We start from the raw sequence: 21,117 nt of genomic DNA, 5'->3' as shown, positions 1-21,117 counted from the left end.
AGGATTATTCAAAATATATTCATTGTTTTTCTCTAGTGATGATCTAGAACGATTCATGGAAAATCAAGGTGCATCCAGCCCTGGTATTCTCATTTTAACAACAAGTCTCAGCAAACCATTCATGCGACTGGAAAAGTATGTTACTCTCTTGCAAGAACTGGAACGACATATGGAGGTAAGGAAAGGCAAGCTTTAGCAAGGTCTGCTACCGATTGGTGTCCTCAGCACTGCACAAAGCAGATGGTCTGCCTCCAAACCAACTTTATTAAGAATACAGAAAACATCTTGGTGGTTTCAAATTCGACTTGATGAGCTCTTTCCTCTTTCTGGATGGTATCCCAGAATGCTTCTTTATGCAACAAAATAAGATATCCAGTTTTTTTCTTCCTACACAGTTATCATTTTCCCACCCCCCTCCAGGCCTTGGCCCTGTTGCTTCCCTCAAGGCCATGCTCATTTATTGACTTAGGTCAGTCTTGTCAAACTGTGGGTTGCAACCCTTCCAGTGGTTGAACGACCCTTCACTGGGATCACATATCAGATAGCCTGCATATCAAATATTTACATTGTGATTCACAGCAGTAGCAAAATTATAGTTATGCAGTAGCAATGAAATAATGTTACGGTTGGGGGTCACCACAACATGAGGAACTGTAATAAAGGGTCACAGCATTAGGAAGGCTGAGAACTACTGACTTGGTTTTCTATTGCCAACTTGTCTGTAGATGACAGTTCAGTGGCAATCAGTTCTACAGATGTCTTTTGTTTGGCAAACCAATGTCAAAAACCATGAAGACCAAACCAAAAATAGTAGAAGAAAATATTTTTAAAAATATGTTTGTTGTAGATGGGAACACTGTGGACATTTGATTTTCTGACTCTGGCACTCCTTAAAGATTATAAATGAATCCAATACTACTATCCACTGCCCATCAGTATCTGTACATCAAAGTCCACTCACATTTTTGTTTAAAAACTTCAAATTTGCTTGTAATGATTGTAGTGCAACTATATGCAACTATAATCTTTTCTAAAATTAGGAATTGCAACGAGGTCTGATAAGTGAGTCTAGGCACCCAAATCTTGTGATTTTAGCATGCAGTTCTTTCATGATCTGGCACAGGGTGTGGAGGCGTGGGTGGCAACGACTGTGTTTACCATAGTTGCTCTTCCTGCGTCTGGGGAAAGGTTTTGAGGTTTTAAAGGGGTTGATTATCTTTAAAGAAAAAGGTTACATGCTACTGTGCTTGTCAGCATTTGTAAGTCTTAAGAGCTTGAGCTTGCTCTCTTTGAACAAAACAGTCTCAGGGCATTTGGACTGCCCTAAAGTTGGAGACAGTGAGGAACTGGTCAGGAAAGGTTGCCAGAAAGAAATTTCAACTGGGGCTCTAGAAGGCATTGACCTCTGGATGCCTTTCCTTATGCTAAACCAGTTCTCCAGATGGTTTGAGGTTTGCCCCTCCTTCCTTATCACAAAAATTCAGAAACCAGTGGCCTCCACTTGTCACTTGTCACAATGCTGCAGTACATACAACTCCAGGAACACACAGTTAAGCTCCTCCTGCCTGCCTGCCTGCCTGCCTGCCTGCTGACCTCACCTGTCTTTAGCCCAGTCTCTGTTTGGTCACATTGGCTTTGACTCTTTCTTCAGATTCTACATTCCCCTTTCTGAGGAGTATACCACTGGGCCAGGCCCATCCAAATTTCTAATCACTTCTTAAAATAAGTTTTACCATGAAAGAATACATACACTAACTTTTCATGGACAATCGGCCTGTGGCTTGAGTCAGATCTTTAGTCTGTTCTACCATGTTTTCTATCTGAGACTGGATGAACAGAATTGGCTTTCTCCCTTCTTCAACTGAATCCGTGAGATCAGTGCATATACACTCCTAGGTGAGGTATGCCTACCATGTCTGTATACCTCTTGTAGATGCACTACAAGATCAGTGATGTCCCTCTGAGTAATTATTTAGTAATGGTATTTATTATTAAATATTACTGATTTATTCTATTTTAATTCATTAAAATAATTTTAAATTTAAATATATTTGATCATATTCTTCCCTTCCCCCAAGTCCACCAAACCCCTCTCTCCCTCCTACCCACACAACCTCAAGTTCTTTCTCAAAAATCAAACCCAAGCCCTACAAAACCTAGATAACAAAATATGATACCCCCCCCAAATAAAAAAGAAAAGAAAGACAGACCAAACTGTAACCATATCAAAGCATACAAAAGTCTGTGGAGTCCATTATTTGCTGGTCATGGAAATGAGAAGTTTTACCTCAATAATGACATCTATTATGTTTTTACTAATATTTGGTATGTTGGAAACTGTCTTAAAAGCTTGGCTAGATACTACAATATGAATGTGTATATGTGTATGCATATATTAAAACATCATATTATACACCATAACTATTGACAAATTCGATTGTCAATTCAAGTGAAAAAATAGCAGTAAACTTTAATTTTATGAGCAAAACAATCTGTTGTATAGTATAAGTTAAGAATTCAGAAATAGACCAGAATTTAGGATCTCAGTGCTTCTAGTAATTAAATGATTAAGAAATTTTCTGGGGCTGGAGAAATAGGTCAGCAGTTAAGAGTGCATACTCCTTTTGCAAAGGACCCCAGCCTCCAAGTCAGCTTGCTCACCACTGCCTGTAACTGTGGTCAGCTCCAATGGGACCCAAAGCCTCTGGCCTCCTCAGATAGCTACACTCAGGTGTACATACACACTTTCTCATACCCACATCTAATTTAAAAATAAATCTTAAAAGATAAGAATAAGTAAAATTGCTTTTGGTTCATAGTTCTTTGAGTTTTTTTTTAAAAGATTTATTTATTTTATGTATATGAATACACTGCAGCTGTCTTCAGACACACTCTAGAAGAGGGCATCAGATCTCATTGGAGATGGTTGTGAGCCACCATGGGTTGCTGGGAATTGAACTCAGGACCTCTGGAAGAGCAGTCAGTGCTCTTAACTGCTGAGCCATCTCTCCAGCCCCTCCTTGAACTTTAATACAGGCGTGGATTCATGTAATTAACCACAGTCAAGATATAAGACAATTCCAACACACACACACACACACACACACACACACACACACACTTCTGTTATGTTATCCTTTTGTGGCCCCATCCATGGCAGCATCGTCTCCTCTAATACTGTTTTTATTATTTACCTATTTTTAATTATTTTTATTTTATATTGGTTATTTTATTTATTTACATTTCAAATGTTCTCCTTCCTGGTTTCCCACCCTCCTCCCCTTTTCCTCTAAGAGGGTGCTCCTCCACCCACCCATCCACTCTCAGCTCATTTCTCCAGCATCCCCTTATGCTTTTTTTGAGATTATAATATATCATTTCCTCCCCCCCCAACCCTTCCATATACCCCTTCTAGGTCTCTTCCACTCATGGCCTCTGCTCTCATTGAATGGTGTTATATACATATATGTACATGCTGATACTGTTATATATGTGCACATGCTGATACTGTTATATACATATATGCACATGCTGATACTGCTTGTAAATGTATTTCTTTGACAGGACACTCATCCAGATCATCAGGATATTCTGAAAGCAATCATAGCATTTAAAACACTCATGGTAGGTGACATTCTCGGATTGTCCTTCTGTCTTTGTTGCTAAAAGAGTGATTTGTATGTGATTTTCTTTCCTTAAGCAGAGGTCCTCTGGAGAGAAAGATAAGCTCTGATTGCAGTAGCACCGTGATTTGTTGCACTTGGTTTTGTTCTCCGAAAAGTACGCTTACCTATAAAAGGTTGCCAGGCTGGGGGTATAAAGCAATCACAGTTGAAAGCCTTGGCCACATTAAGCATTGATGTGTAGGTGGGGGTTTCCTTTTTTTATTTCTTTGCCTTTACCCCCACTGCACACCCTATGTCTGTATAACTTGTCATTCACTGATTGGCATCAATACTGAATTTCACTATTTGTACCAAATGATGTAGACTTGGGTTTTTTGCATATGAAAAAGAAATCCTTCCTAAAAGAAAAAACAACAGTGTACTAAAATGTAGTTGCTTAATATAGACCGCTACCAGAGGTAGCTGTAATCTTGCATCTTGAGCATCAAGGTTAACCTATCTCATTGAATCTACTGATGTAAAACCTTTTGATGCTATTTTAGAAGGAAAAAAAGTAACCCTTTATTTTGAGTAATGGGTTAAGTTTTGATATATTTGAAGGTTATAGTCTACCATTCATCATTGATTTACTGTTGAAAGATAAGTAGCTGACATGTCAGTGGTTAAAGAGAAAGTTGAAAATCAGGCAAGGTATTATGAGAAATTTGTTCTCGTTGTTAGGAAAAAATAGTAAAAATACTAGCATTTTACATGGCTCAGTTTTATAGAACAGCTCACTCAAACCCATGGCATGGCATTTGTTGTAACTTGTATTTCCTGTATTCATTCTATGTAAATGAATATAGAAGGCCTTTGAAAACACAGGCAAGCAGACAGTACAACAAATTCAAGTGTCTGCCAAGCATGTTGGGGTATGCCTGTAATACCACTACTTGGGAGACTGAGACAAAAGGTCCATTTCAAAGTCAGAGCCTCAGTTACATAGTGAGTTTGAGGCCAGCCTGAGCTGCACAAGACCCAGTCTGAACAACAACAACAACAAAAATACCAACCCCCAGCAAAAAGCAAACGTGTCTCTTTTTTGTCATGTTAAAAAATTGTTTTGATGGTGGTAATACATTTACTGTAAATACATGTGCTTTAAAAATCGGTAGTGTGTTTATTTCTTAAAGTCTTAGTTGAATGATGTAACAGATTTTAAAATTTACTTCCAAAAAGAATTATATGCATTCATTTGGATGCAGTAACGTAGTGACTCATTTCCTTAGACTTGTATTTGCTTTGGAATAAGTACTGTTAAATTATTCCAAGATAACTTTTGTCTTCTGAAACAAGTTTTATATCTCTCTATATTTTTCATACTCCATATAATATTGGCAAACTGTTTCTTGATTTGAGTTTCCCACTTAATCATCGTGAAACCCACTTGTATCTATTTTCCCTAAACTTTTTAGGGATAAAAATAACTTGACTGTTTTACAAAAATTTCCTGTTGCTTCCTAAACAAAGTTGGGATACTGCATGCATGTTTCATGATAAATTCAGTTTAATTCACTGTGGCACAGAATAAATAAATAAATGATTTGGCCATTTTCTATTCTCAAACCTCTGGGAGTGATTTTGTTTGTTTTTCTTATCATCGAGCTGCTACTTTTTGGACAGTCAGCATACTATGAAGTTGCTTTGTAATTCCAGCCTTATTTACCTATAGTAGTGAAAGGCTGATAGCTTTCCTGGCTCTAGTTGGTAGGAATCTGCTCCTTGTCTCTCCAGACTCCTCATGGGGAAGGAGAAATAAGCTCCCCCCCCCCCGCCACCCGTTACCACTTTATCTTGATGGTTTGGCAAGATGGAAATGTTCTCCTCTTCCTATGACTTTGAAAGGCTAGAAGCTAGGTAGTGTATTGGTTTGTCTGAGAGGAGCACAGATGATCATAGGAATAAGAGCAACAGATGAAATGAGAAACAAGGACTCAAAAGCCATGACTTATTTTGAACTTGCTTTGGGTCTGAGAACTTTCCCAATCTCGTCTCGTCCAAATCCCCATTGCATCATGCTCTGTTTGGCATCTGCAGGGCCAGTGCCAAGATCTGAGAAAGAGAAAGCAGCTGGAATTGCAGATCCTTTCAGAACCTATTCAGGCATGGGAAGGAGATGATATTAAGACTTTGGGAAACGTGATCTTTATGTCACAAGTAGTGATGCAGCATGGGACCTGTGAGGTAAGTCCTTAGCATTGCTTCTTCCAGCTTTCATATTTCCCTTCCATTATTAGTTTTTATGTCAAGATCAACCAGGGTAACCTTGAGACACATTTTGATGGTAATGCCAACAGAAAGGGGTGGCTTATGGGATACAGAAGATTGCAAATATACTTTATACCTGTTAACTTTCAAACCACCCTAGGTATCTCTGCAGAGATGTCCTGTAAGTACAACGTCAGCACACTGACATGTAAGTGAGAGGTCAGTGTTAGAGAGATTTAAATGTCTCTGGCAGATGTGCCTTTCTAGAAAGTACATATCCAAAGAGAACCACAGAGGTTGAAAACAGATTATTTCTTTTAGGAAGAGGCCACAGTAGGGGACAAAGGTTGATCATGTCACCTGGTATGATTTATTGGGTGTTAGAATTGTCTCCCTCTTCCATAAGCCTTCCTGTACCCTCTGACATGCTTGTGGCAGAGATGCATTACTGTGGGTTAATAAGCAATCTCATTGAAAATGCAGACACCCTGGGGAAGGGTAAAGCAGTGAGGGTAACTATTAGTCATTCACATCTTTGGGATAAAATCCTTGGATGAAAGGAGGAGGAACCATTGTGGGGCTGGGTGCAGGACACAAATAGAAGAATAGAAAAGAATTGGGGGTTATGGTGTCATTCAGATTCCTGGAGGAACACTTGAAAGTGGCCAGCAAGCTGAGTGCTATGGAAGGTTCAGAGGTCAAGGAATGTGAGGACCAAAAAGAAGCCATTGGATTTTGCTAGAAGGCAGTTATTGATGACTTTGAGAGAGCAGTGGGAGAGTGCAGTTAGGGAGGGATCAATGGAGAGGAAATGAAGACAGGGAGTAATTTGGCAATAAAATGTCGAGAAATGAGATATTGTAAGTGAGGAACCACATGGGGTGATAGTGATAAGCATATGTTAAAGGCAAAAGAAGAGAACCCAGTAAAACTGGAGAGGCTGCTGAAGAATGGCAATGTTTGTGGAAGGAAAACAAGGCAAGAGAAAGATCTGAGAGAATAGTGGTTGCTCTAACAGTTAGCTCTGGTGCTTTACTCAAGTGGACAGGAGAAAGAGGAGACAGCCATGAGGATAATTGTGTGAAATGGAATTTTCATGTCTAACTGTGACTCTGTTAAGGGGATCAAAGCAGCCCTCACGTGTTAAGTTTACTTTAGTGCAATCAAAATAAATTTAGTTGACAAATAATGCATTATAATATATCTTAAAAGAGGCAGAAGAGATTTCCTTTCATTTAAAATCAGTTTATACATTCATTCATTCATTCTGTATATGCACTTGTGTGCCAAAGCACACATGTGGAGGTCAGAAGACAACTGGTAGGAGTTGGTTCTCTTCTCTACCACATGGGTCTTGGGGATCAAACTCAGCTCTTCAGATAATCAGATTTGCTTAACAGACAAGTCTTTACTCAGTGAGCCATCTTGCTGCCCTTATAAAGGATTTTGTGTATGTTCGTCATGAAGAAATGATGAAAGTTTAAGACCATAGGTATGTTAATAACTTGGATTTGGTCATCATATAATGTGTACAAAAATTGAAATATAATATTGTTTCTTATAAATCTGTACAAATATTTTATGTACCAATGAAAACACCCAAGAAATTGGGCTGGGGTAAAAAGGTAGTGGAAGGATGTGGATTTAGTATGCATGAGGCCATGGGTTGGATTTCAAGTATCATTCATGAGACCAAATAATCTAGACCATTTTTTTTAAATGTAAAATGTATTTATTTATTTGTCTTGCATGCCATACTGAAACTATATCTCTCAATATGTATGTGTGTATGCACTTATCCATATATGTGCATTTGTGTAGAGAAAATAAGTGTCTTCCTCTCTTACACTCCAATTTTGTTTCTCATTGAATCTGTAGCTTACTGATTTTGTCTAGACTGGCTAGCTAACAAGCTTCTCAGGTCTAATTGCTTATGACCCTGCACCATTCAGCATCTTGGTAATAGATGCTTGCTGCTATGCTCAGCATTTACATGGTTGTTAGCAATCCTAACCCAGGTCCACATGCTTGAACAGCAGGTACTTTATCCATTGAACCTATAATTATTCTAGTATTAATGATTAGAAATAATTTAATGACTGTGAATATTAACAGACCATACATTTCTTAGCCATTGAAAGTTGTTTCACTTTGCTCCGGTTTAAAGCAAAGTTATATTTTAGTTTTGTGACCCTTGAGAGACTTACTTTGTGTCCAGGACTAGCATGTCACACTGGTGCATAATCTATGTGGGTTCTTATACTCACTCACACAGTCAGAGACTAATGTGCACACTTATTTGGTGCTTTTGAGTTGGCCATCTTTTTACAACTCCCTGCAGATGCCCAGGTTGATGATTATGTAAGCTCTGGTTTTCAAAGGAGTGATTTCAGATGGTCTTAATAAACACATTCCGATTTCTGTTCCCCCTTTCATGATCTTTATTCTACTTCAGGAAAAAGAGGAACGATATTTTCTGCTGTTTTCAAGTGTCTTGATAATGTTGTCTGCAAGTCCTCGGATGAGTGGCTTTATGTATCAGGTGAGTAGATCTATATAAAATAAATTATCAAAGGGCAGATGAGGACAGGATTCTGTTCAGATGTGATATATGCACCATGCCATTGAAAGCTCAGGCCTTCAAAAGCAGGATGTTTTGACCTTTTATCATAGTGAAATTGCTTGTAAGAACAGATGGTCTTGAGATCAAAGACCTTTGTATTAGTAGAATCTTGCCCTGGCTATCTGCTGTTCTACTCACGAGCTAGGTCTCCAGTTGTATAAATAGAAATCTAAGTCTAATTGGATAAATTAGCAGCAACAGTTTACAGACTCATATTATTACTGCTGAGAAATACGTAGCTGGCATTTGATCCTGTGACTGTAATTGCAGCCATATTTTATAATTTGGGTTTGTAAAATGCCAATCCCTAAATGCCTTAGGGAATGAAATCTCCCTTAGGCTGTTCCCAATATGTAGACCATTATGCTATGATTCTCTGTCATAAGTGGCCATTGCTTCTTTTCATAAAATGTGAGCCTTCACTTTTCAGTTCATAGGAAGATAAGTTAGAATGTCAACCGCTTTGTAAATCATGAACTTAGGGTTTAAGATGTATTAGCCGAAGGCACATTTCTCCCTCACTTTCTTATCTGATTAAAACCTAGACTAGAGAAGCCTTATCTCTTGTCAGACTAGTAAAATATGTCTTGCCATGTGATTCCTGAGAGGATCAAAAGTCTGAGAGAAATATGTACAATCATAGAATTAATAGGAAGACTTTTTTCTGCTAGGGAAAAATACCAATAGCAGGGATGATGGTGACCAGATTGGATGAGATTGAGGGGAATGATTGCACATTCGAAATCACAGGTGGGTCATTTTCTTTTTTTCATGTAACTACTTCAAATCCTTTTCGGAATAAAGTGGAATTCAAACAAATACATGCTATTATTTTTCCCCCCGTGTAGTTCATCAGCAGGTTTTATGGGGATATGGCAAAGCCCATTTCATTCTCCAGAATAACTAGAGTAGACCCATAAAGCCACGAGGCTTCCAGGTCATTTAATAGCCCCAGCTTGGCCATTACTTTCTATCTTCTCTTGCTTAAGAGCTACTTATAAGAGCTGGAGAATAACAAATGTGACTGACTTTCTCCTTCTCTGTCATATGGTCCATGGTGGCCAGGAAGCCAAAGGTGCAGTCTTCTATCCACTCTTATCACCAAGATATAAACCAGCAAGGCTTGGTTGTGTTCTAGGAAGCCATGCAACTTTCTATACAAATGGAGCAAAATGCCCAGGCTTCATAATTCTCCTTGACATTGTCCCATTTGCCAGGCCTCTGTGAGTTGCCTGTGTAATGGCTGCACTTCTACATGGATGTTTCAGATTGCTAGTGTGATTATTGTTTGGTTTTATAGTATGTTTAAGTTCTACAAAGTATGTTTGTGAGACAGCTCCTTGCTTTTTGTTCCTAAATGCTCATCATTTGGTGATACAGGTAGCACGGTCGAGAGAATTGTGGTCCATTGCAACAATAACCAGGACTTCCAGGAGTGGATGGAGCAGCTGAACAGACTGATCAAAGGACCAGCCTCTTGCAGTTCATTGTCTAAGACCTCCTCCTCATCATGTAGTACCCATTCTGTAAGTAGTTCATTGGGATTGTTTGGATTATTGAAGTATTAGGATTATTAGAAGTTTCTTTTTTTTTTTTCCTGTCAGACTTTGCCTACTAAAGACCTCTAAACTTCAGCAGCAAGCATGCCGTTTGACTTTGAGTGGTCTCTATTTAGAGTTTGAAGTACAGTTGAACTTCACTGATTCTCATTGCTCATCATTGTGAGGCCCATTGAAGTTAACAAAACATTTCACTTCGGTGTATGTGCTTTTGGTCAGCAGTCTTAAGACACTCCAGCTAACTACTACCCAAGCGTTGCCTACCAAAGGCCCTTCTAAAGTGTTTTAATTAGAAACAAGACTTATTTGTCTTATAACTGATATTCTCACAATAATCATGTGCTAAATCAAAGCAGGGATCTCACTTCCCTGAGTGCTTGAACGATTCCATGTAATCTCAGTCATCCTCTCACATCTGCTCAGTAACTTGCATTGGAAGGGAAGCTTTTAGCATTGCCATCCTCTGAGTTCTCAGAAACCAAGAACTTGTGGAATTGGAATTAGTGAGATATCACTGTACTTGCTGGGTGAAACGGACGCTTCCCTCTGTTGTCTGTTAACACTCAAACCTGCAATGCCAACATTCCTATTTTGGGTGCTGTGTGTGTGCTTTGGTGGCAGATCACAGGCTTTGGGTTCAAATCTTGTCTTTGCCAATTTCTAGCCAGTTACTTTACTTCGTTGGGTCTGTCATCGTAGTTTAGTCGGATGAAATAATCCATTTAGATTCTAAGTGAGTGCCAAACACATCGCTGAACCTTCAATGGTTTCTGTTGTTCCACTTTCCTCTCTTACAGAGGATACATTCCTCCCTTAAATGAAATTGCAGAAAAGAGAAGACAGGATCATTGGGACACCGAGTCCATTTCGTGCTGTTACTTAGAGACCCCAATAACCTTATGTAGAAACTGTCAGTTTTCCAATTGGACACTTTCACCATTCCACATTTCCCATTTCATGTCTGGCTTTGCTATCCAATGAAGCTATTGTCATTTTCTCACTGTGTGGTACCAGGTCGGGTTCAGATGGCAGATTGCCAGCATCTCATGAGACATTTTCCCAGTCTTTTAGCTCTACCGGACAGCCCCGAGGACCCTTGGAGCCTCCTCAAATTATAAAACCGTGGAGTTTAAGTTGCCTACGACCTGCACCTCCACTTAGACCATCAGCAGCACTAGGTTATAAAGAGGTAATTTTAATATGGTGTAAAATGCTTCTGACTAGCTAATTTTGGAGCTTACTGCAAATAGTTCAGTGAGAATATGCTAGAATTTATGATAGGAGATATATATATATATATATATATATATATATATATATATATATATAGTCTTGAATTGCTAGATTCAGTGATTGCTTTTTAAGTTTGCATTTCTCTGTTCTCCATATACACACACTGATAGAACTGAACAGTTCAAGTACACTACCTGTTTCTTTAGTTTTTTTCTTTAAGTGTCTCTGTTGTCTCTCTACAAAGAGAGAATGATTCTTTAGATTGGCTAACTATATATACACATCTCAAACAAGAAACACATCTTTGGAAGTTGCATTTCTAATCAAACATCCAATTCTGCATTTTATAGCCTGTTGATCAGTGACGCCCAATCACTAAAACATCATGAGACCAACAAATGTGTCTCAACCATGAAAGCAATGTTTGCTCTAGTGGGAAGGACAGAAGAATATAATGAAAGAAATGTCTTTTTTACAGAGAGGCTTCTCAGTAGCAACTTCCCGCACAGGGCACTAGTATCTGCCATGGCCTGTGTGGTTGATCCTCTGCCCTCCAAGTGTAGTCAAGGAACTTCAGTCAATAGCTCCCGTAACCGTTACACAGTATTCATTACCTTTGTCATCCAGCAAGGTTTTCCCCTTTTACTTAATTCTACTTATTTCATATTTCAGAAAAGATGCTCATTTATTAATAACTGCTCTTTAGGTCTTGTTGTATGAAGAGTAAGTTGCTGACCGTTATGAAATGAACCTTAGAATTTTGATGTAAAGACAGTGTTTTTACAAATTCTGTTTGGTGTGCTTTGATATTGGAGACTTTGCTCAATTTTGAGTGTATTTTGGTTTGAGCAACCATGCTTTTGCTCCAGTTAATTGTTGCCTCTGTCTCTCAGTGCAAAATAGAACAATATACAGACAATGGAGGATTTTTTAACTCCTTCAATTTGTGTGATAAACATGATTCTTGAGCATACTTTTTAAAAAATGTAACTATTTAGAATTTGGGCAGGAAACAGTCCTGCAGATTTGCTTTGAAATTGGCCTGCAACCATTCAGTTTTCTTTTATTACTTAAACCAGGAGTGCCACTTCATAGTATTCCCATTTTTAATAATGGACATTTTGCAACTGTCAGTTACTAAATTCATACCAAGGCGAACTCTGAAGGGTAAAGTTGACTTTAATCCTACACATAACTAATCTATTAAAACTAAGGCATGATCACTTTGTTTCTGCTGGGGAAAGAGAGTTATTAATATGTTCTTGCTATGTCCTGTGCGTTTTGGTGATTTTTCAGCATTTTTAATTCTGTAGAGAACTGGATTCTTTGGACTTTTGCATGAGGGTATTGCATCCGAGACTAATGTGGGAAATGTGGCGGTATTCTTTCTGTGTAATTGATGATAACACTAACATTTCAAATGTTGTTTTAGAACTATTGATAAATGGATGTGGTCATTATAACCATCGACCTCTCACGCTCATCTTCTCTTTCTTTACATATTCATTTTAGAGGATGTCTTATATCTTAAAGGTAAGGGTAGAACAGTGACATCGTAATGTCGTTGTGCTGTAATCTTTGGTGAATGAAGCTTTTCCTTTATGCTTGTTTTGTCCCTTGCTATAATTGGTGGCTAAAATGTGAAGATGTAAGTCTGACATGTAAGTACTTTCTTTAAAAGCAGGCTTGTGTTTGGTCCTTGTAAAATGTTGTCACTTTATATTTCATACCTTTAAAATGCTCATTTTCCCTTTGTTTTTAATGCTAGCTTTTCCTCTTTTTTTTCTTAAATCACATGTAGTTTTCATGTTTGCCTCCTTTTAAGTTTAAATGGAGCCACTGTGGTTAAGCAAAGGCAATTAAATACTTTTTGTTCCCTATATTTTAAAATGCTAGTTATTCCTCATATATCAAATAGATACATAGATATATAGATTCTGGACAATATGGAATATCAGAATAGTATATTGGGATTCTGAGTGTTCCAATTTGTCTGCTTGCATATTAACATTGAATAGACTTTTTTAATGTGGCAAAAGGCAAATTCACTAAATTTCATCTTTATTGTGCACTAATTAAAGGTGTGGTTTGGCTATATAAGCCAACTTTGTTTATCAGGAAACCCTTCGTGAAATTCTCTCCGAGAAAATAAATGTCTCACCACCTTAATTTTCCCATCTGACTGATAGGAATTATAGTTTCCTTTGTAGGGCTACTGCTCAGCAAAACGAATTCAAGCAGTTTCAAACTCTTAGACCTGTTCTATAAGTAGTTGCATCACTTACTTAATTCACTTCAAACTATCCATGGTGAGTATAAACCAAGTTAGGAATGCTGGTACTCTCCTGGGGTTGAAATCCCATTACTTCTGCTGCAGATGGTACCCTATAGGCTCTGACCCTCCTGCACAATCTGCATCCTTCTCCATTCTTATTCTCATGCCTGTGGCAACTGAAAGTGGAATGTCATTGCCTGTGCTTTGTTGAACCTTTCCAAATTTACTGGAGCCATTTATAGTTTGTGTGACCTAAAATTCTGACCCTTCCCTAATGGATGCTATTGAGATGAGAGATGTATTCCAATTCATTTTATTTGCTTTATTTTCATTCATATTTGGAAGAGAATGTTAATTCATGGAGAAACTATTACCCTTACAGGAATCTAGTAAGAGCCCCAAAACGATGAAGAAGTTTCTTCACAAAAGAAAGACGGAGAGAAAAGCATCTGAGGAAGAATACGTGATTAGGAAAAGTATGTGTTCTGTACTTTTGCAAAGTTATTTGTGGGTGAACTAACATGAGAATTTTTAAAAAGCAGATAATTAGAGCAGTTTGTTCTTGGCATCCTCTGTTGTAAAAAAAAAAAATACACAGAAAATTTGGTCCCTTCTGAGACTTCTGAATAAGCTACCTCCTGCTGCACTTCCTGCTGACTCTGATAGACACCAATCTGTACCATTTTCATGCTGTAGAACACTTTACCCCACCTGGTTGATATCCCCCAATGGTACCCATTTGCTATGGACACATTTTTTTTCCTTTAAGATGTCTGATGCCTGGAATATTTTTCTGAACAGATAGACCAAATGGACCTGAGGGCAGAAATCTGTTCTGGAAGTCTAATGCCCAGGGATGTTCTCAGTTGCCCATGGAGTCAGCCTACTAACATCAGGAAACAGTGCTTTATTTAGGAGGTGACTACAAAGCCAGCCAGTCAAATGACATGTCTGTATTTGACTCTAAAATTGTGAACAAGGGAACTTTGGGACATACATGAAGACGTCAGTGATGTAGCAGCACTGCACATATCAGTTGCAAGCATAGTTTAATTAAATCTTTCCTGTGGCTAGGGACGTAGCTCAATTCATAAGAGTGCTTGCCTAGCAAGCACAAAGTCCAAAGTTTGATCCCTAGCACCATATAAACTAGGTATGTCCCTATGTGCCTCTAATCCCTACTTGGGAGGTGGAGGTAGAAGGATCAGAACTTCAACTCCATCCTCAGCTACATAATGAGTTAGATGTAACCCTGGGCTATATGAGAGTCTGATATAATATATATTAAAATTATATCTTTGCTGAACTTCAACTCCTAAAGCTCCAACCCCACTTCACCTAAACTTATTAGTGGAACATTGCCATCTGAGTATTTAAAGACTGAGTTGGGGAGATGGTGAGTGATATGCTGGCTGATTGAGAAGATGGGTGGGGTCAACAGGGAAAGGCTCTTAAAGAAAACAAGCCTTGAAATTTAATTGATAGAAAGACTTTGGTGTACTGGATGAGAGTTGGAGCCAACACCAAGCCCACTGACATCATTTTAGCCTTCAAGAGTTGATTAATGAAACCATTACTACTTTAGAGTTCTGAACTTTAGAAGCAACACTCCTTCCCCCGAGTACTGACCCCAGAACTCTCAGGGTTACTCTTGATGTCATTCTTTGGCCTCATGGGATTTGAACAAATTTCTTCCTGCCTTTCAGAAGCACTGCGAACCCTTGGCAGTGATGGGCACAACATCATTTTGAGTGTTCAGGGTCATATATGTAGCAAAAGTTATTACTGATTAAATTTGACAGGTACTGCTGCCCTGGAAGAGGATGCTCAGATTCTTAAGGTGATCGAAGCTTATTGCACCAGCGCCAGTTTTCAACAAGGTAATGACTCAATTAAAATTCACCACACTACTTTTGCTAATGAATGGGGTTTATTCTTTGGTACTCACTGTCTCTTAGAAGAAGAAAAAAAACTTCAATACAGATCGGGTTTGCAAGGTGTGGAGAGCATGTGACTCAATGCAGAGCAGAGATACAGGACTGAATCTTTTAGATAAGGTGTTTTAGCTCCTGGGTGGTTTGTTTGTGAACTGTTGCTTTTCACCCAGAGAGAAAGAGAGATAGATGCAAGAGGGAAAACGTTGAAGGTGATAGAAATGAGAAAAAAAAATTTAAAGTCACTCTCTTTTGATCTACACAGATACCTCCCCCAGCACCAGTTAGGAATTAAAGAGCCAGAGAGTTCCTGTGTCTGCTAACTGATGCTAATCTCGCCTTATAGGCAGAATAGGAAAGGAAGTCAGAATACTATCTCTCATCAGCTATGTGCTGAACTGAGCGATGCTTCATCAGACTTAGGTTTCAAAGTTGCTCTGAAAATCTGGAAATGTAGCTGCACAGCTGAGATGCCTCACAAATGTCTCAAGGAGCTATAAGATGAGGGCATTTGCCTAAACAGCTTTTCTAGCCTTGAAAGCTAGATGATACCTTCTGGCAAAACCTTGTCTTTTTCCCAATCCGGGCCACATGGGTTATCTGTTTTGTTTTCTCTCATCACAGACTTTATGTCATTACTGATGTAGCCCCTTTAGAGAGTGTCTCACATCTGCACAAGGAGTGAATGTCCCCCCAGTGCTGTATTTTTCACAGTTGCTGACCAGCTGCTTACTTGGTATGAGAGAGATTTCATAAGAGACTGGCTTAACACAAAATAACACATCTCACAGGCTGTCACAAAAGGAAAGCATTTGATGTGGAAATCAATACATTTCACTGTGAACAGGGACACTGCATCACAGATGCAACCTGGCTGCAGCTTCTGGAATGCTCGGTTCTAATAAGTTTTGATGAGCTGGGAGAGGAAAGTGAGAGAAGTTTTTCTTGTGAAAGCCAGGATGGAGATGGAGATGGAGATGAAGAGACACCAGAAGAGCATCTCTCATACAAACTCTGACCTTATCTCACCTCTGAACCACTTGTTTTTCTAGTTGTAGAGTCTATCCATGTACTCAAAAGTAAAAGCTCAGGCATATGATCTGCTCTAAAGAAGACCAGTCTTGTTCCTCCTTCTTACCTTCCTTTGTACATGTGGGAAGTATCTAATGTCCTGCTTGACACTCAGATATGGCCAACATTTCAGCACTACCCCAGTCTAATGTTCTGTTTCCCTAGAGCTGACAGTTCTTGGCTTGCTGTACACATTCTTTTATCCATTCATTTATCTTCTGCATACTGATTGAATACTTATGAAGAGCTAGTCTCTGAACACGGAAACACATCTTACCTCTGGGGAGATAGGAGTGGTCAAGAAAAAGCAGTGAATGTGTACGTCTATGAAGGACACTGTCCCAAAACAGTGATCTAGACAGTGACCTAGACAGACCAAAGATTACATCCCTGAATCCAGAGAGAAAGGATCTAGATTACCAGGCTGTATAGACAATGTGGGCAGAGAGCAGTGAAGATGCCTGAGTTTTGTTGCTGGTATGATAATCTCCCAGCTCCACTGTACCCATCACCAAAATAGCTTTACACTACTCTGCATTTCCTGGAGGACTGCAGAAGGAACGAGTGCTGCTTCTGAAGCCATTTCACCATGTTGTACCTCAGAACAGTGCTGCTCTCGGCCCAATCTTTACTGAAATTAAAGAATTTCCAATGATCATAGGATGTGGTGTGTGACTCGTAGAGGCATGCAGAGACTGAGTGACCACGGATGAGCTCTTTCCTCTGGGAAAGGGAAAAGAGAAAAGTCTGGGGCTCCTACCACTTCAGTTCCCCTTCTTGAAGATCAAATAATGTCATTTGGTCATTTAGAGCCCCCCCCCCCCAAAAAAAATATCAGGAAAATATAAAAGTGGCATGCTTGCCCTTTGATGACAAGGCCATGAAGAACATCACTGCTGTAACTACAGTGGATAGGGACAAAGACCTAGGGCAGCCTCTGATTATAACTCCCTACCCCCCACTCACGTGATCGTGATCATCACTTACAGGTACTCGTAAAGATTCTGTTCCACAAGTACTACTCCCTGAGGAAGAGAAAATCATTATTGAAGAAACCAGAAGTAATGGGCAGACCATCATTGAAGAGAAGTGAGTAGAGTGTTCTTTTCTTGACATGTCTGGGGCCTAAAGTAGGCATGACAGGCTGTCTTGGGGCTTCTGTTGCTGTGATACAACACCATAACCACGAACAAGTTGGAGGAGGAAACTCTTTATCTCACTTACAAGTCAGGTCACACTCTAACACTAAGGGAAGCCAGGGAAGGAACTCAAACAAGAGGGGAACCTGGAGGCAAGAGTTGACACAGAGGCCATGGAGGGGTGCTGCACATAGTCCTGGCTTGAAGGGCCTTCAAGGACTCTTCCTTCTCCTTCCTCTTCCTTCTCTTCCCTCTTCCTGGTCCTTATTTTTCTCCACAAAGAGGGACCTCACTGCTGAGCATACACTTGGAAGGTCCTGGGAGGCAGGAGGAAAGGCAAGCAGAAGCAAAGGGCTGTAAGCTTCCTGCTCCTCTGTGCAGTCAGCAGCTTCCCAGCACCAGAGATCTCCACACATGTGTCTGGAGATACCCAGGAAGGCCTTAGCACCAATTTGCCTGCCTATAGCATTACTGTTCACATCTTTCAGTAAGAAGCTCAACTTTCCCACAGTTGACCTTTTGTAAAGTCCTAAAGTGATCTGGTTGAAAACTCATCACTTTCACAGATGAAGAAAATAAGGCTCAGGAAAACTGTGCCTATGGCCCAACTTGCACAGTATCATTGGTGTCAGGTTAAATACTTTCTACCTCATAAAGAAGCATGGAGTAGCCAGAAACCTCACTCTTTTATACTTGAGTTATTTCTGGAGTCAGGCCTGATTTTGCATAAGACATCGCCTCTCTCAGCACTTGTCATAGTAGATGTGTTTCCATGCCTGCTCTATGCCAAAGCCCTAGAGAACAAGCTAGAGTCCAAGTTCTGTTCTCAATTTGCTGTGTATTGCCAGTGTCACCCTGAGCTACCTCTTCCACATCTCAGAGTTTGTTTTCCTCATCTGTAAAATGGGAATGATGGAAATACTTTCTGAGTTGTTTTGTGATCAAATATAATTTATAAAGTTAGCACTCAAAAACTTTATGCCATGTATACAGCCATGTAATTACTGTTATTAAGAACATTATTATTGATGTAGTAGTCATCACAGCCTTGTGAAGGCTTTAAGGAATGTAGTATTATCCTTATTTCATATGTAAAGAAAGCAATAGGCACCAGAAGGAAACTGGTTACACAGGTTCAGAGTGATAGTAAGTGACAGGATTAAAACTACAACCTAGGGCCTGAAGAGATGGCTTAGCAGTTAAGAGCACCAGCTGATCTTTCAGAAGACCCTGGTTAAGTTTACAAGACATGTTGGGCAGCTAGCTCAAAACTGCTTGTAATTCCAGCTCTAAGGGGTCTGGCGCCCTCTTTTGGCCTCCTTGAGTACCTGCATTCACGTGCACATAAACACATACATCAATTATAAAAATTAATCTTTAAAAAGTCCCCAACTGAAATCCAGATCTGTAAATTCCTTGAGTTGAAAAAAATCAAGAAGCAAAGAATGCCACCACTTACTAGGGAACTTATTCATTTTTTAAAAAATGATGTTTTTAATGTCCTGATTCTCTGTTATGTGAGGTTAACTAAATGAAAAGGGCAATACCATAGCATGGCTATTATCACGTACATAGGGTCTTGTGATAGCTTTTATTATATTGTAAGTACTATTGACTCCTACTCTAAGGCTGCAGCAATAAAGCCATAGGATAGGACTCTTAAAAAACTGAACTCACAAGAGCAGAGTAGACTAGTAATTACCAGAGACTTGGAGGGGGTAAAAGAAATAGGTGGTGCTGATAAAAACAAACCCTATAATGTTCAATTGTATAATATGATAGGTAAGTTTTAGTCCATCAAACATGCAGCACAGTGACTATAGTTAATAATATCTTTTATATAAGAGCTTAGACCTGTGTTCTCAATACACACATACATACTCATAGGTATGTGATCATCACATGTGGTGATGGTTGTGATAACTTCATTTATGGCATAATTTTATAAGACAAACCCACCAAAGCACCATGCTGTATACTTTAAATATGTAGTTTTTAATTTGTCAACTATATCCTCAAATTGAAAAGAAAACAATGTTTATGGCCGTTATCTGTTGTTTTCTGACCACACAAGCTGGGAGTGGGAAGAGAAATTGGCAGTATAGAAATGATGCTGTAACATGGTATTGAAATGGGCATGATGCATGATGAGAGTTTTCCTTCTATGAAGAGAAAGAATGTGGACCATCCACAGTCGGGATATTCCCCATCGGGTAGAAACCCCACTGATATTTCCATCTCTGTATTTATAGAGACTTGTAGGTTGCTTATTGATCAACACTTTAGTACCAACCATTCATTTATGAATTTTTCTCTGTATATTTTAGGAGCCTTGTTGATACTGTCTATGCCTTGAAGGATGAGGTCAAAGAACTGAAGCAGGTAATGCATTACTAAAAGTTATCTTCTCAGATGATAGAATTGCTCTGTCTTCTTTGCCACTGGGAGATGGATTCAGGAAGAGCCCAGGAGAGTTGGTATTTTTTTTGTGGTATCAGGTAGGTTTTATTTCTTTTACCATGTGACCTTAAGCCTTTCTATTTAGATATATTCAGCAGAGTCCCAAACTTAGATACTGATTTCTTGTTCCCTCACATTTTAAAATAATGTAAGCAAGCTCAGGTATGGCAGTGCCTGTCTGCAGTCCTAACCACTAGGAAAGTTGAGGCAAGGGCATCATGGGTTTGCTAGCCTGGCATAGTAAGACCTTGTCATGGAAACAAAGGGGGAATAATGAAGGATAAAAGATAAAAGAAGGAATGAAGGAAAGACAGAAAAAGAGAGTTGTCTGTAGTGATTTGTGAATTTATGGGTATTGTGGTCCTATGTTCCATGATATACAGTTTCCCTATGTGATAAGTCTGATTGTACCTGTGAGAAGGGGACACATAGGGAAGAGGGGAGTCAAGAGCCTGCAGGAGAACTTGTGGAATGCTTAGCAAATTCTGGATGAGGCATGGTGAAGTCCTGAGCTGAGGCTGGCCAGTGAGGCCAATGAGGAGTAGAACAAATATAAAGAGACATTGCAGAGTTGAAACTTGTATAATGGCACAGTGCTGGGATTCGGAGAGAACAGACATTACAGAAGCTATGATGGGCAATCTTTCAAGGATCCAGAAGCACTGGAAAAGGTTTTGGGTGATAGAGGAGGTTATACTAAGTTCCCTTTAGAACATAATAAGTTGAAGGTGCTTATTATCTCTCTAGATCAACCTGCCTCACGGATACGGTGCTGTGGGTCTGATACTCAGAAGATGAAGTTGGCACTAGAGATATTTGGGAAACCTCTTAGCACACACTTGCACTGAAAGAAAAGTGATCCTAAATGAGGCTGCTTACACACAGGCAGAGGACCAAGAGACAGCCTGCTCTCTGAATATGTAGTCAGAGTAAAGGATGCCATGAGGAAA

General features: G+C 39.3%; 1 protein-coding gene across 6 annotated transcripts in view; it reads left to right on the top strand.

Annotated features, from left to right (window-relative positions):
- The window catches only part of Arhgef6 (Rac/Cdc42 guanine nucleotide exchange factor 6), a 111,109-nt gene that overhangs the window by 87,660 nt on the left and 2,332 nt on the right, over window positions 1-21,117 (top strand). For 3 of the 6 annotated variants that reach the window (XM_034485820.2, XM_034485819.2, XM_076918821.1), the window contains 12 exons: window positions 37-175; window positions 3,565-3,624; window positions 5,703-5,849; window positions 8,329-8,415; window positions 9,168-9,246; window positions 9,877-10,022; window positions 11,119-11,244; window positions 12,801-12,821; window positions 13,946-14,039; window positions 15,366-15,443; window positions 17,558-17,657; window positions 20,035-20,089. In XM_034485820.2, the coding sequence (XP_034341711.1) occupies window positions 37-175; window positions 3,565-3,624; window positions 5,703-5,849; window positions 8,329-8,415; window positions 9,168-9,246; window positions 9,877-10,022; window positions 11,119-11,244; window positions 12,801-12,821; window positions 13,946-14,039; window positions 15,366-15,443; window positions 17,558-17,657; window positions 20,035-20,089 (1,132 nt within the window). The remainder of the gene's footprint in view (window positions 1-36; window positions 176-3,564; window positions 3,625-5,702; window positions 5,850-8,328; window positions 8,416-9,167; window positions 9,247-9,876; window positions 10,023-11,118; window positions 11,245-12,800; window positions 12,822-13,945; window positions 14,040-15,365; window positions 15,444-17,557; window positions 17,658-20,034; window positions 20,090-21,117) is intronic. The other 3 variants (XM_076918819.1, XM_076918818.1, XM_076918820.1) reach the window with 3 other exon arrangements.

The sequence above is a fragment of the Arvicanthis niloticus genome, chromosome X (genome assembly GCF_011762505.2).
Source record: "Arvicanthis niloticus isolate mArvNil1 chromosome X, mArvNil1.pat.X, whole genome shotgun sequence".
In the NCBI taxonomy this organism is placed as follows: Eukaryota; Metazoa; Chordata; class Mammalia; order Rodentia; family Muridae; genus Arvicanthis; species Arvicanthis niloticus.
This window is presented reverse-complemented; position numbering and strand designations above follow the sequence as displayed.